This window comes from Salvelinus alpinus, chromosome 9, assembly GCF_045679555.1.
Source record: "Salvelinus alpinus chromosome 9, SLU_Salpinus.1, whole genome shotgun sequence".
Taxonomy (NCBI): Eukaryota; Metazoa; Chordata; class Actinopteri; order Salmoniformes; family Salmonidae; genus Salvelinus; species Salvelinus alpinus.
The window spans coordinates 30,187,118-30,200,672 of record NC_092094.1 but is presented as its reverse complement, the minus strand read 5'-3'; the positions used below and the strand labels follow the sequence as shown (position 1 = coordinate 30,200,672).

The 13,555-nt window shown below is 43.9% G+C and overlaps 1 protein-coding gene across 1 annotated transcript; it reads left to right on the top strand.

The window, feature by feature from the left end:
• The first annotated feature begins 214 nt into the window (after positions 1-214).
• LOC139584613 (zona pellucida sperm-binding protein 3-like) lies at positions 215-12,984 on the top strand. Its single transcript, XM_071416660.1, has 8 exons — positions 215-733; positions 1,033-1,151; positions 8,156-8,259; positions 8,486-8,663; positions 11,830-12,016; positions 12,202-12,284; positions 12,459-12,559; positions 12,872-12,984. Exons 1-8 carry the CDS (start codon positions 275-277, stop codon positions 12,931-12,933), a joined length of 1,293 nt encoding a protein of 430 aa, XP_071272761.1. The 5' UTR covers positions 215-274; the 3' UTR covers positions 12,934-12,984.
• Positions 12,985-13,555: the final 571 nt, after the last annotated feature.

The window sequence follows — 13,555 nt, the reverse complement described above, 5'->3', positions numbered from 1 at the left end:
TTAACAACAAAAATCTTGAAACTTTGATAATATAACATAACATTTTTGGTATTAAGAAGTTGCTTTGAATAGTCTGCTATTAAAGGACCATCATCCACAGCATTTGATTGGCTAAAACCTTGACTCCTCAGAGCTAATAGGGAATGTTCAAATGAGGAGGGGGCGGGTTTCCAATAAGTAAACAACGCTCAATCCGTTATAAAAGTGGCCACTTCTCCTTCATCCACTTCACATCATCCAGTGAACATTGCTGATCAATTCTTGTTGTGAAGCCATGGCGATTAAGTGGAGTGTAGTTTGTCTCGTGGCAGTGGCCATGCTTGGCTGTCTGTGTGTTGCTCAGAATTGGCCACCCTTCAAACCCAATCGTCCGTCACTTCAGCAGCCTCAGCAATCACCGTATCAGAAGCCCAGGATCCCACCAAAAGACCAAACCCAGGCTAAGCAGAAGTTTGATACACCATTGGATTGGAGCTATCCTCTGGACCCAAAGCCAGAGCCCAAGATTATTGGGAGCTCAGAGGCGAGAACCCCTGTGGCTGCCAATTCAGTAAGGGCTGAGTGCAGGGAGAACATGGTCCACGTGGAAGCGAAGCACGACCTGCTGGGGATCGGCCAGTTGATCCAGCTAGAAGACCTCACTTTGGGAGACTGCCCTATGTCTGGATTTGACAATATCAACCAGGTGCTCATCTTTGAGTCTCCGCTGCAGTCATGCGGCAGCCAGCTAAGGGTATGTATTATAATGATGATAATGATAGTCATGAACTGTATTTATATTATTTGAAAAGCAAAATGAAAAATTATAACCCCAAATGAGTGATAAGTGGCAAAAAAATAATACAAGCCCAGGTATTTATATTGTATGTAGGGCATTATTGTACATGGCAGTTAGTTGTCAATTTACCTGAACAAATGGTTGGATAAAAAAAATCTCACATTCCTCACAATCTCACATGTCCTGTCCATAGTAAATTGGTCTATTTTAATTAAATTTGTGAATGTATTAATATTGTTGTGATTGTTTCTCAGATGACTACCAACTCCCTCATCTACATCTTCACTCTGTTTTACAAACCCAAACCTCTGGCAAACACCCCCCTCATCAGGACAAATGACGCGATGATCCTTATTGAGTGCCACTATCCAAGGTGGGAGGAGCAGACCTAGGTCCAAATAGTACAGACTGATTTAGTTTGCCTGCCACAACAGGAACTAATGAAACAGTTCCAAAAGTACCAGTCCTGCCCACCCAGCATGTAGTATAAGATAAATCAAGCAGACTTGAAGTATTTCAGGAAATAACCTCAACCCAGTGTAGCCAAAACCCACTAGCAATAGTGGGTAAACTCAATTCAATCAAACCTGCATTCTAATATATATATTTTTTTTGACAACTTAATTCAGAATATATATATATATATACATATTATATTATTATATTATAGTATTATATTATATTATATATATTATTATATTATATCATATTATATTATATATACAGTGGGGAGAACAAGTATTTGATACACTGCCGATTTTGCAGGTTTTCCTACTTACAAAGCATGTAGAGGTCTGTAATTTTTATCATAGGTACACTTCAACTGTGAGAGACGGAATCTAAAACAAAAATCCAGAAAATCACATTGTATGATTTTTAAATAATTAATTTGCATTTTATTGCATGACATAAGTATTTGATCACCTACCAACCAGTAAGAATTCCGGCTCTCACAGACCTGTTAGTTTTTCTTTAAGAAGCCCTCCTGTTCTCCACTCATTACCTGTATTAACTGCACCTGTTTGAACTCGTTACCTGTATAAAAGACACCTGTCCACACACTCAATCAAACAGATTCCAACCTCTCCACAATGGCCAAGACCAGAGAGCTGTGTAAGGACATCAGGGATAAAATTGTAGACCTGCACAAGGCTGGGATGGGCTACAGGACAATAGGCAAGCAGCTTGGTGAGAAGGAAACAACTGTTGGCGCAATTATTAGAAAATGGAAGAAGTTCAAGATGACGGTCAATCACCCTCGGTCTGGGGCTCCATGCAAGATTTCACCTCGTGGGGCATCAATGATCATGAGGAAGGTGAGGGATCAGCCCAGAACTACACGGCAGGACCTGGTCAATGACCTGAAGAGAGCTGGGACCACAGTCTCAAAGAAAACCATTAGTAACACACTACGCCGTCATGGATTAAAATCCTGCAGCGCACGCAAGGTCCCCCTGCTTAAGCCAGTGCATGTCCAGGCCTGTCTGAAGTTTGCCAATGACCATCTGGATGATCCAGAGGAGGAATGGGAGAAGGTCATGTGGTCTGATGAGACAAAAATAGAGCTTTTTGGTCTAACTCCACTCGCCGTGTTTGGAGGAAGAAGAAGTATGAGTACAACCCCAAGAACACCATCCCAACCGTGAAGCATGGAGGTGGAAACATCATTCTTTGGGGATGCTTTTCTGCAAAGGGGACAGGACGACTGCACCGTATTGAGGGGAGGATGGATGGGGCCATGTATCGCGAGATCTTGGCCAACAACCTCCTTCCCTCAGTAAGAGCATTGAAGATGGGTCGTGGCTGGGTCTTCCAGCATGACAACGACACGAAGCACACAGCCATGGCAACTAAGGAGTGGCTCCGTAAGAAGCATCTCAAGGTCCTGGAGTGGCCTAGCCAGTCTCCAGACCTGAACCCAATAGGAAATCTTTGGAGGGAGCTGAAACTCCGTATTGCCCAGCGACAGCCCCGAAACCTGAAGGATCTGGAGAAGATCTGTAGGGAGGAGTGGGCCAAATTTTTATTTATTTATTTATTTTTATTTATTTATTTAACCTTTATTTAACCAGGTAGGCAAATTGAGAACACGTTCTCATTTACAATTGCGACCTGGCCAAGATAAAGCAAAGCAGTTCGACACATACAACAACACATAGTTACACATGGAGTAAAACAAACATATAGTCAATAATACAGTGAAAAAAATAAGTCTATATACAATGTGAGCAAGTGAGGTGAGATAAGGGAGGTGAAGGCAAACAAATATATGTATAAATAAATAAAAATATAAAAAGGCCATGGAGGCGAAGTGAGTACAACACAGCAAGTAAAATAAAAACTAAAAAACACTGGAATGGTTGGTTTGCAGTGGAAGAAAGTGCAAAGTAGAGACAGAAATAATGGGGTGCAAAGGAGCAAAATAAATTAATAAATAAATACAGTAGGTAAAGAGGTAGTTGTTTGGGCTAAATTGTAGATGGGTTATGTACAGGTGCAGTAATCTATGAGCTGCTCTGACAGCTGGTGCTTAAAGCTAGTGAGGGAGATAGGTGTTTCCAGTTTCAGAGATTTTTGTAGTTCGTTCCAGTCATTGGCAGCAGAGAACTGGAAGGAGAGGCGTCCAAAGGAAGAATTGGTTTTGGGGGTGACTAGAGAGATATACCTGCTGGAGCGCGTGCTACAGGTAGGTGCTGCTATGGTGACCAGCGAGCTGAGATAAGGGGGGACTTTACCTAGCAGGGTCTTGTAGATGACCTGGAACCAGTGGGTTTGGCGACGAGTATGAAGCGAGGGCCAGCCAACGAGAGTGTACAGGTCGCAGTGGTGGGTAGTATATGGGGCTTTGGTGACAAAACGGATGGCACTGTGATAGACTGCATCCAATTTATTGAGTAGGGTTTTGGAGGCTATTTTGTAAATGACATCACCGAAGTCGAGGATTGGTAGGATGGTCAGTTTTACAAGGGTATGTTTGGCAGCATGAGTAAAGGATGCTTTGTTGCGGAATAGGAAGCCAATTCTAGATTTGACTTTGGATTGGAGATGTTTGATGTGAGTCTGGAAGGAGAGTTTACAGTCTAACCAGACACCTAGGTATTTGTAGTTGTCCACATATTCTAAGTCAGAGCCGTCCAAAGTAGTGATGTTGGACAGGCGGGCAGGAGCAGGCAGCGATCGGTTGAAGAGCATGCATTTGGTTTTACTTGTATTTAAGAGCAGTTGGAGGCCACGGAAGGAGAGTTGTATGGCATTGAAGCTCGCCTGGAGGGTTGTTAACACAGTGTCAAAAGAAGGGCCAGAGGTATACAGAATAGTGTCGTCTGCGTAGAGGTGGATCAGAGAATCACCAGCAGCAAGAGCGACATCATTGATGTAAACAGAGAAGAGAGTCGGTCCAAGAATTGAACCCTGTGGCACCCCTATAGAGACTGCCAGAGGCCCGGACAACAGACCCTCCGATTTGACACACTGAACTCGATCAGAGAAGTAGTTGGTGAACCAGGCGAGGCAATCATTAGAGAAACCAAGGCTGTCGAGTCTGCCAATGAGGATGTGGTGATTGACAGAGTCAAAAGCCTTGGCCAGGTCAATGAATACGGCTGCACAGTATTGTTTCCTATCGATGGCGGTTACGATATCGTTTATGACCTTGAGCGTGGCTGAGGTGCACCCATGACCAGCTCTGAAACCAGATTGCATAGCGGAGAAGGTGTGGTGGGATTCGAAATGGTCGGTAATCTGTTTGTTGACTTGGCTTTCGAAGACCTTAGAAAGGCAGGGTAGGATAGATATAGGTCTGTAGCAGTTAGGGTCAAGGGTGTCCCCCCCTTTGAAGAGGGGGATAACCGCAGCTGCTTTCCAATCTTTGGGGATCTCAGACGACACGAAAGAGAGGTTGAAGAGGCTAGTAATAGGGGTGGCAACAATTTCAGCAGATAGTTTTAGAAAGAAAGGGTCCAGATTATCTAGCCCGGCTGATTTGTAAGGGTCCAGATTTTGCAGCTCATTTAGAACATCAGCTGACTGTATTTGGGAGAAAGAGAAATGGGGAAGGCTTGGGCGAGTAGCAGAGGGGAGGGCAGTGCTGTTGTCCGGGGTAGGGGTAGCCAGGTGGAAAGCATGGCCAGCCGTAGAAAAATGCTTATTGAAATTCTCAATTATAGTGGATTTGTCGGTGGTGACAGTGTTTCCTATCTTCAGAGCGGTTGGAAGCTGGGAGGAGGTGTTCTTATTCTCCATGGACTTTACGGTGTCCCAGAACTTTTTTGAATTTGTGTTGCAGGAAGCAAATTTCTGCTTGAAAAAGCTAGCCTTGGCTGTTCTGTGTATATTGGTTTCTGGCTTCCCTGAAAAGTTGCATATCACGGGGGCTGTTCGATGCTAATGCAGAACGCCATAGGATGTTTTTCTGTTGGTTAAGGGCAGTCAGGTCAGGAGAGAACCAAGGGCTATATCTGTTCCTGGTTCTAAATTTCTTGAATGGGGCATGCTTATTCAAGATGGTGAGGAAGGCATTTTAAAAAAATGACCAGGCATCCTCTACTGACGGGATGAGATCAATATCCTTCCAGGATACCCCGGCCAGGTCGATTAGAAAGGCCTGCTCGCTGAAGTGTTTCAGGGAGCGTTTGACAGTGATGAGTGGAGGTCGTTTGACCGCTGACCCATTACGGATGCAGGCAATGAGGCAGTGATCGCTGAGATCTTGGTTGAAAACAGCAGAGGTGTATTTGGAGGGCAAGTTTGTTAGGATGATATCTATGAGGGTACCCGTGTTTACGGAATTGGGGTGGTACCTGGTAGGTTCATTGATAATTTGTGTGAGATTGAGGGCATCAAGCTTAGATTGTAGGGTGGCTGGGGTGTTGAGCATGTTCAAATTTAGGTCGCCTAGCAGCACGAGCTCTGAAGATAGATGGGGGGCAATCAGTTCACATATAGTGTCCAGAGCACAGCTGGGGGCAGAGGGTGGTCTATAGCAGGCGGCAACGGTGAGAGACTTGTTTTTAGAGAGGTGGATTTTTAAAAGTAGAAGTTCAAATTGTTTGGGAACAGACCTGGATAGTATAACAGAACTCTGCAGGCAGTCTTTGCAGTAGATTGCAACACCGCCCCCTTTGGCCGTTCTATCTTGTCTGAAAATCTTGTAATTGGGGATGAAAATGTCTGAATTTTTGGTGGTCTTTCTAAGCCAGGATTCAGACACGGCTAAAACATCCGGGTTGGTAGAGTGTGCTAAAGCAGTGAACAAAACAAACTTAGGGAGGAGGCTTCTAATGTTAACATGCATGAAGCCAAGGCTATTACGGTTACAGAAGTCATCAAAAGAGAGCGCCTGGGGAATAGGAGTGGAGCCAGGTACTGCAGGGCCTGGATTCACCTCTACATCACCAGAGGAACAGAGGAGGAGTAGGATAAGGGTACGGCTAAAAGCTATGAGAATTGGTCGCCTAGAGCTACTAGAGCAGAGAGTAAAAGGAAGTTTCTGGGGGCGATAAAATAGTTTAAAGGAATAATGTACAGACAAAGGTATGGTAGGATGTGAATACAGTGGAGGTAAACCTAGGTATTGAGTGATGATGAGAGAGATATTGTCTCTAGAAACATCATTGAAACCAGGTGATGTCATCGCATATGTGGGTGGTGGAACTGAGAGGTTGGATATGGTATAGAGAGCAGGGCTAGAATCTCTACAGTGAAATAAGCCAATAAACACTAACCAGAACAGCAATGGACAAGGCATATTTACATTAAGGAGAGGCATGCTTAATCGAGTGATCAATAAGGGTCCAGTGAGTAGAGGTTGGTTTGGGGTCGTGGCGATCCAGACAGCTGGCCGGGTATATGGCTATCGGTAGCAGCATAGGATGGAGGTCTGTTTGTAGATACCTCGTGCGTTTCCGTCGGTAGGTTAGTGGGGTTCCGTGTAGTGGGGTTCCGTGTGGTAGAGGGGATCAATCCAAATTGGCAAAATAGATATAGTGACCCAAGGAAAAAAATAAAATAAATAAATAATAATAATAATAATAGTTGTCCGATATACTTGTTCAGATAGCAGCCGATAAGACAGCTAACGATTAGCGGGCCTCAGATGAACGTTCAGGTAACGTCGGGACGGAGGTGCCGGTTGGATAAATCCCTCGGGCAGATAACGTCGGCAGTCAGTCGCGGCAGTCAGTCGTGAAGGCCCGGTGGGGTTCCGTATCTGCAGCAGCAACAAAAGAAACGGGTCCGGATGGTGATGGAACTCCTCAGCTGGCTAGCTCCAGAATGATTTGAGTTTGCTCCGGGGTCGACGTAAGCCAATAGTCACACGGTTTGCAGCTAGCTAGCTGCGGAATCAAGGTGCAAGTGTCCAGAGCCTGCGGCTGGAATCCGGGGAAACTGAGAGAAAAAAAGTCCCGGAATGCTCCGGTCCGAGTCGCGTTGCACAAAAGTGCCGGTAGATTATCGAGCTAAAGGAATAGCTGATGACCACAAAACGTGGGCAGCTGAAACACCAACGCTAGCCAGCAAACCGGCTAATTTCGGGGCAGCTACAGATTAGCTTCTGGCTAGCTATCGGAGTAGCTTCTGGTTAGCTTTCAGGCTAGCTTCTGAATTAGCCCCTGGCTAGCTTCCACGATGGATTTTCAGATTGAGGTAAATAATACTTTTTGTAATTGGTGAAGCGGGTTGCAGGAAAGCTTTTGCAGGAAAGCTTTTGTAGTTGAGTTCTTGGATAATAAAATAAATAAAAGATATGCGAAGAAAGGTGTAAATATATATATATACAGGACACGACAATACGGAACAGAAAAAGACGTCTGAACTGCTAAGCCACCTTGGACTAAAAATCCCTGCTGCAGTGTGTGCAAACCTAGTCAAGAACTACAGGGAACGTATGATCTCTGTAATTGCAAACAAAGGTTTCTGTACCAAATATTAAGTTCTGCTTTTCTGATGTATCAAATACTTATGTCATGCAATAAAATGCAAATTAATTACTTAAAAATCATACAATGTGATTTTCTGGATTTTTGTTTTAGATTCCGTCTCTCATAGTTGAAGTGTACCTATGATAAAAATTACAGACCTCTACATGCTTTGTAAGTAGGAAAACCTGCAGTGTATCAAATACTTGTTCTCCCCACTGTATATATATATACTAGAATGCAGGTTTGATTGGATTGAGTCTCTAGTTGCAGGTGAATACAGTACTACACTGTTTCACTACCATTAAAGTTATCATACTTTCACCACACCCACAGTGGACATTTATTTGGCTTCTTAATTTAAAACACAATTAATATTAAAACCAGGTATGGTGATTCCTATACAGATGTACAACACATTTATAAAAAACATTTGTAAAACAATGTCTCTCTCCTCCAGGAAACACAATGTGAGCAGCCTGGCCCTGATCCCAACCTGGACCCCTTTCTCCGCTGCTAAGTATGCAGAGGAACTCCTGTACTTCTCCATGAGGCTCATGACTGGTGGGTACAAATGCAGTGTAGAGAGGGTCCACACTAAAAAGCCAATTTCCCGGACCCAGATTTGGGCTTTTCCTGGGCTAAAAATAACTTTCAGTGGAGATTCTCCATCGAGTTCTAATGAAACTCTTAATTGAGTGTACTTTTTAGACCAGGAGTACGCTTAACCTGTTCATTTCGGTAATGTTAGTATCAATAGCAAATGTAATGTTACAACTTCTCTTGGCAGCTGACTGGCAGTATGAGAGGGCCGGTAACATGTACGTGTTGGGTGATATGGTGAACATCGAGGCCTCTGTCATGCAGTACTTCCACGTCCCCCTGCGTATCTTTGTGGACAGCTGTGTGGCCACCCTGGAACCCAACATAAACGCCAATCCCAGATACGCCTTCATTGAGAATCATGGGTAAGTAAAGGAGGGGGTTCAGTCAACACTAGGGGTGGTTTCGTGGACATAGCCTAATCTTGGATTTAAATGCACTTTTAAACTGGACTAATGAACATGTTATTTCTCAAAAAATGGTTTAGAATAGTCCTAGACTTTAACTAATCTGGAATTAACAGTCTGATTTCTAGAAATAAATTTTGAGCTAGTCCAGGTCTAAGTGAGGGTATAAACTAAACCAAGAAGGAGGCAGGTTTAACTTCAGAATAACGCACTGTGTCAATGACAATATAAACTCAGCAAAAAGAGAAACGCCCCCTTTTCAGGACCCTGTCTTTCAAAGATAATTCGTAAAAATCCAAATAACTTCACAGATCTTCATTGTAAAGGGTTTAAACACTGCTTGCTCAATGAACCATAAACAATTAATGAACATGCACCTGTGGAACCGTCGTTAAGACTCTAACAGCTTACAGACGGTAGGCAATTAAGGTCACAGTAATGAAAACTTAGGGCACTAAAGAGGCCTTTCTACTGTCTCTGAAAAACACCAAAAGAAAGATGCCCAGGGTCCCTGCTCATCTGCGTGAACGTGCCTTAGACATGCTGCTAGGAGGCATGAGAACTGCAGATGTGGCCAGAGCAATAAATTGCAATGTCCGTACTGTCAGACGCCTAAGACAGCGCTACAGGGAGACAGTACGGACAGTTGATCGTTTTCCCATTGGCAGACCACCTGCACAGGATCGGTACATCCGAACATCACACCTGCGGGACAGGTACAGGATGCAACAACAACTGCCCGAGTTACACCAGGAACACACAATCCCTCCATCAGTGCTCAGACTGTCTGCAATAGGCTGAGAGAGGCTGGACTGAGGGCTTGTAGGCCTGTTGTAAGGCAGGTCCTCACCAGACATCACAGGCAACAACGTCGCCTATGGGCACAAACCCACCGTCGCTGGACCAGACAGGACTGGCAAAAAGTGCTCTTCACTGACGAGTTGCGGTTTTGTCTCAGCAGGGGTGATGGTTGGATTCGTGTTTATCGTCGAAGGAATGAGCGTTACACTGAGGCCTGTACTCTGGAGCGGGATTGATTTAGAGATGGAGGGTCTGTCATGGTCTGGGCGGTGTGTCACAGCATCATCGGACTGATTTTGTTGTCATTGCAGGCAATCTCAACGCTGTGCGTTACAGGGAAGACATCCTCCTCCCTCATGTGGTACCCTTCCTGCAGGCTCATCCTGATGTAACAGTTTAACTTTAGTCCATCCCCTCGCGCGAACCAGGGACCCTCGGCACACATCAACAACAGTCACCCACGAAGCATCGTTACCCATCACTCCACAAAAGCCACGTCCCTTGCAGAGCAAGGGGAACCACTACTTCAAGGTCTCAAAGCAAGTGACGTCACCGATTGAAACGCTATTAGCGCGCACCACCGCTAACTAGCTAGCCATTTCACATCGGTTACATTCTCCCCCCTTTCAACCTCCTCCTTTTCCGCAGCAACCAGTGATCCAGGTCACGGCACCAATGTAACAGTATAACTTTAGTCCGTCCCCTCGCCCCGACCCGGGCGAGAACCAGGGACCCTCTGCACACATCAACAACAGTCACCCACGAAGCATCGTTACCCATCGCTCCACAAAGCCGCGGCCCTTGCAGAGCAAGGGGAACCACTACTTCAAGGTCTCAAAGCGAGTGACGTCACAGATTGAAACGCTATTAGCGCGCACCACCGCTACCACCGGTCACTGACATGACCCTCCAGCATGACAATGCCACCAGCCATACTGCTCGCTCTGTGCATGATTTCCTGCAAGACAGGAATGTCAGTGTTCTGCCATGGCTAGTGAAGAGCCTAGATCCCAATCCCATTGAGCATGTCTGGGACCTGTTGGATCGGATGGTGAGGGCTAGGGCCATTCCCCCCAGAAATGTCTAGGAACTTGCAGGTGCCTTGGTAGAAGTGGGGTAACATCTCACAGCAAGAACTGGCAAATCTGGTGCAGTCCATGAGGAGGAGATGCACTGCAGTACTTAATGCAACTGGTGGCCACACCAAATACTGACTGTTACTTTTGATTTTGACCCCCCACCCCCCTTCCTTTGTTCAGGGACACATTATTCCGTTTCTGTTAGTCATATGTCTGTGGAACTTGTTCAGTTTATGTCTCAGTTGTTGAATCTTGTTATGTTCATACAATTATTTACACATGTTAAGTTTGCTGAAAATAAACGCAGTTGACAGTGAAAGGACGTTTCTTTTTTTGCTGAGTTTAGGTTTCCTGCTTTCCCTGACAGAGCTTAAAGTTAAAGTTTTCCTTTTCCAAATGAGTTATTGCAGAATTAGGTAACTAATTTCACTTGCATGAAATGGTTGTCCAAACTTGGCTTTCTGTTGCAAAATAATATTGTTATGGGGTAATATTTTATTAACTGCAATTATTTTGAATGTTTGCTTTTATCTTCTGCATTGTTTTATTTTGATTGTTTGCTCCAGTCTGTGCTCATACATACAATGCTTGAATATTTGTGGTCCATACGAGGCTTCTGAAGCAACCTCAGATCATAACCACCTTCACATAGTGCATGTAATTATGCTGTGTTTACACATGCAGCACAGGTCTGATCTTTTTCCACTAATTGGTCTTATGACCAATCAGATCAGCTCTTTTGCCAATAATTGGGTATTTGATCAGAATTGGGCTGACTATGTTGACACAGCCGCTGTCAAGAGTCATGTTCCCCTGCTCAGACGTTGCTGACGCATACTAGATGTTACAATGCCTGGATAGGTATTTTACATTTCAGCTAACCGCATCATATGCTATAGTAATCTGTCATTGGTTGATGCATTCAACGTCTGAGCAGGGACACACAATCAAGGACTCCACGGTCTGGATCTAGAAAACAGTATTCTGAAGTTTTTTATTCTGGATTAATGTAAGAATCCTATTTGTGATGTAATTTAAGATCTGTCCAGGAAACCGGCCCTAACTGTGCAAAGTGTGATGAGTAACCTTGACTGAGGCAACATCTAATGCCTATGCTTGAGTTGTGCGGGCAACCAGGGCAGTTTAATGAGTGCACTGACTGTCATGTTGTTAAATGTGAGCCCAGCTAAAGCTTCCCCCTACCACGCCCTGCCCCTGCCCTTGCACCATCTGTACCCCCATAGGTGTCTGATCGATGCCAAAATGACAGGTTCCCACTCCCAGTTCATGCCTCGTTCCGCAGACTACAAGCTGTATTTCCAGTTGGAGGCTTTCAGGTTCCAGAGCCAGAAGGGGAGTGACCCAATTAATCCGCAGAAAACAAAGATACCTGTTCAGGCTGCTTCAGATTATCCCGCTACGCTCGACATGGTGAGTTAATTCATTCAGTTCAATACTACTTTATTTATCCCTCACAGGGCAGGTATGCAGACAAGCAGAAATAATACTAACAAATAACACGGAAACATATCACATGAGACATAATTTTTTTAAATTGGGTATTTATCCTATGCTTTAATTGTTACAATGGCCATGTTCTTGGTAAATTCCAACAGATCTTCATTACCTGTCACCTGAAGGCAACCACAATCGCCTTCCCTATTGATTTTGAGTACAAGGCCTGCTCCTTCATTAATACGTAAGTGTGTGCGTTCTACACCTGGGTCAAATACATGTTACATTAATGAAATAAATGTTCATACTTGATGACACAGCGTATGTTATGCAATACATGAAAGGTATTATTATGTTACGTCAATACTGCAATGCTGGTTTGATCGAATGTAGCCCTAAAGATGCAGTTTGTTAACAGGTGGAGGGAGGCTGGTGGAAATGATGGAGTGTGTGGCTGCTGTGACTCCACCTGTAGCAACAGGAAGGGACGCGATACCACTAAGCATCAAAAACCAGCAAGTACGTATGAGGCAACAAAGGTCTGCTTTTTAAGATAACAACAATCTGGAAACCTCAAAAATACTTGCAGAGAATGTTTGAATTTCTGAAAGGTCAATATCTGCTCACTGTTTGCTGCTCCTAAAATCCATTTTTGAAAGTGTTTTATTCCCCACTATAATAATTATTAATAAAGGTAACTTTTGAGAGCAGATAAAGAGTGAGTGAATATTGATGTTCTTAACCTAGCTGTCTTTGTATTGTCCAGCTGCTGAAGGCTACTTTTGGATATGTATAATGTCTCTCCTGTCCTTGTGTCTACTCTCTCCTCAGATATATGGGAGGGAGATGTTCAGCTTGGTCCCATCTTTATCACGGAAAAGGTTGAGCAATAAATTCAGACCCTGCCATTGGCATGCCCATTGAAATAAACATAGTTGATGGTTCATCATCGTCTGTGTCTTCATTCCTGCTGTTGATGTTATGCACTAATTCATTAAAAACTAAAGCCATGCACTAGTTTAGGTGCTGAACAGATAAAAAAGTCCTAGGTCTATTAATCAAATCCACAACTCTGTTTCCAAAAGTCACTTATTATTATGCTCATAACATATACCATATTAGACCATAATAATACTGACGTTGCATTTGTCTGCTTGATTAAGTCTCCTTGTAGCCTATTATCCAATGTTACAAACATATGCTCTCAGATCAGTATAAAGGGATGACCTTAGACAATTTTTATGAGCCTAATTATGTGTAAATGTATGTATGTAGGAAGGAATGAAGTGTATAAAGGAAAACAGGGTGCTATTTGAAACTTTTTTTAACAAGACCAGACGAACTTCTTATGGCTGCAATCCCGGTAACAGGATGATATGACAAATCAAATCAAATCAAATCAAGTTTATTTTATATAGCCCTTCGTACATCAGCTAATATCTCGAAGTGCTGTACAGAAACCCAGCCTAAAACCTCAAACAGCAAGCAATGCAGGTGTAGAAGCACGGCGGCTAG

Coding starts and splice junctions, on each gene's coding strand:
- LOC139584613 (XM_071416660.1), top strand. CDS start 275: ATGGCGATTAAGTGGAGTGTAGTTTGTCTCGTGGCAGTGGCCATGCTT. Junction 8,260..8,485: donor CTCCATGAGGCTCATGACTG/GTGGGTACAAAT, acceptor TTCTCTTGGCAG/CTGACTGGCAGTATGAGAGG. Junction 12,560..12,871: donor TAAGCATCAAAAACCAGCAA/GTACGTATGAGG, acceptor CTCTCTCCTCAG/ATATATGGGAGGGAGATGTT.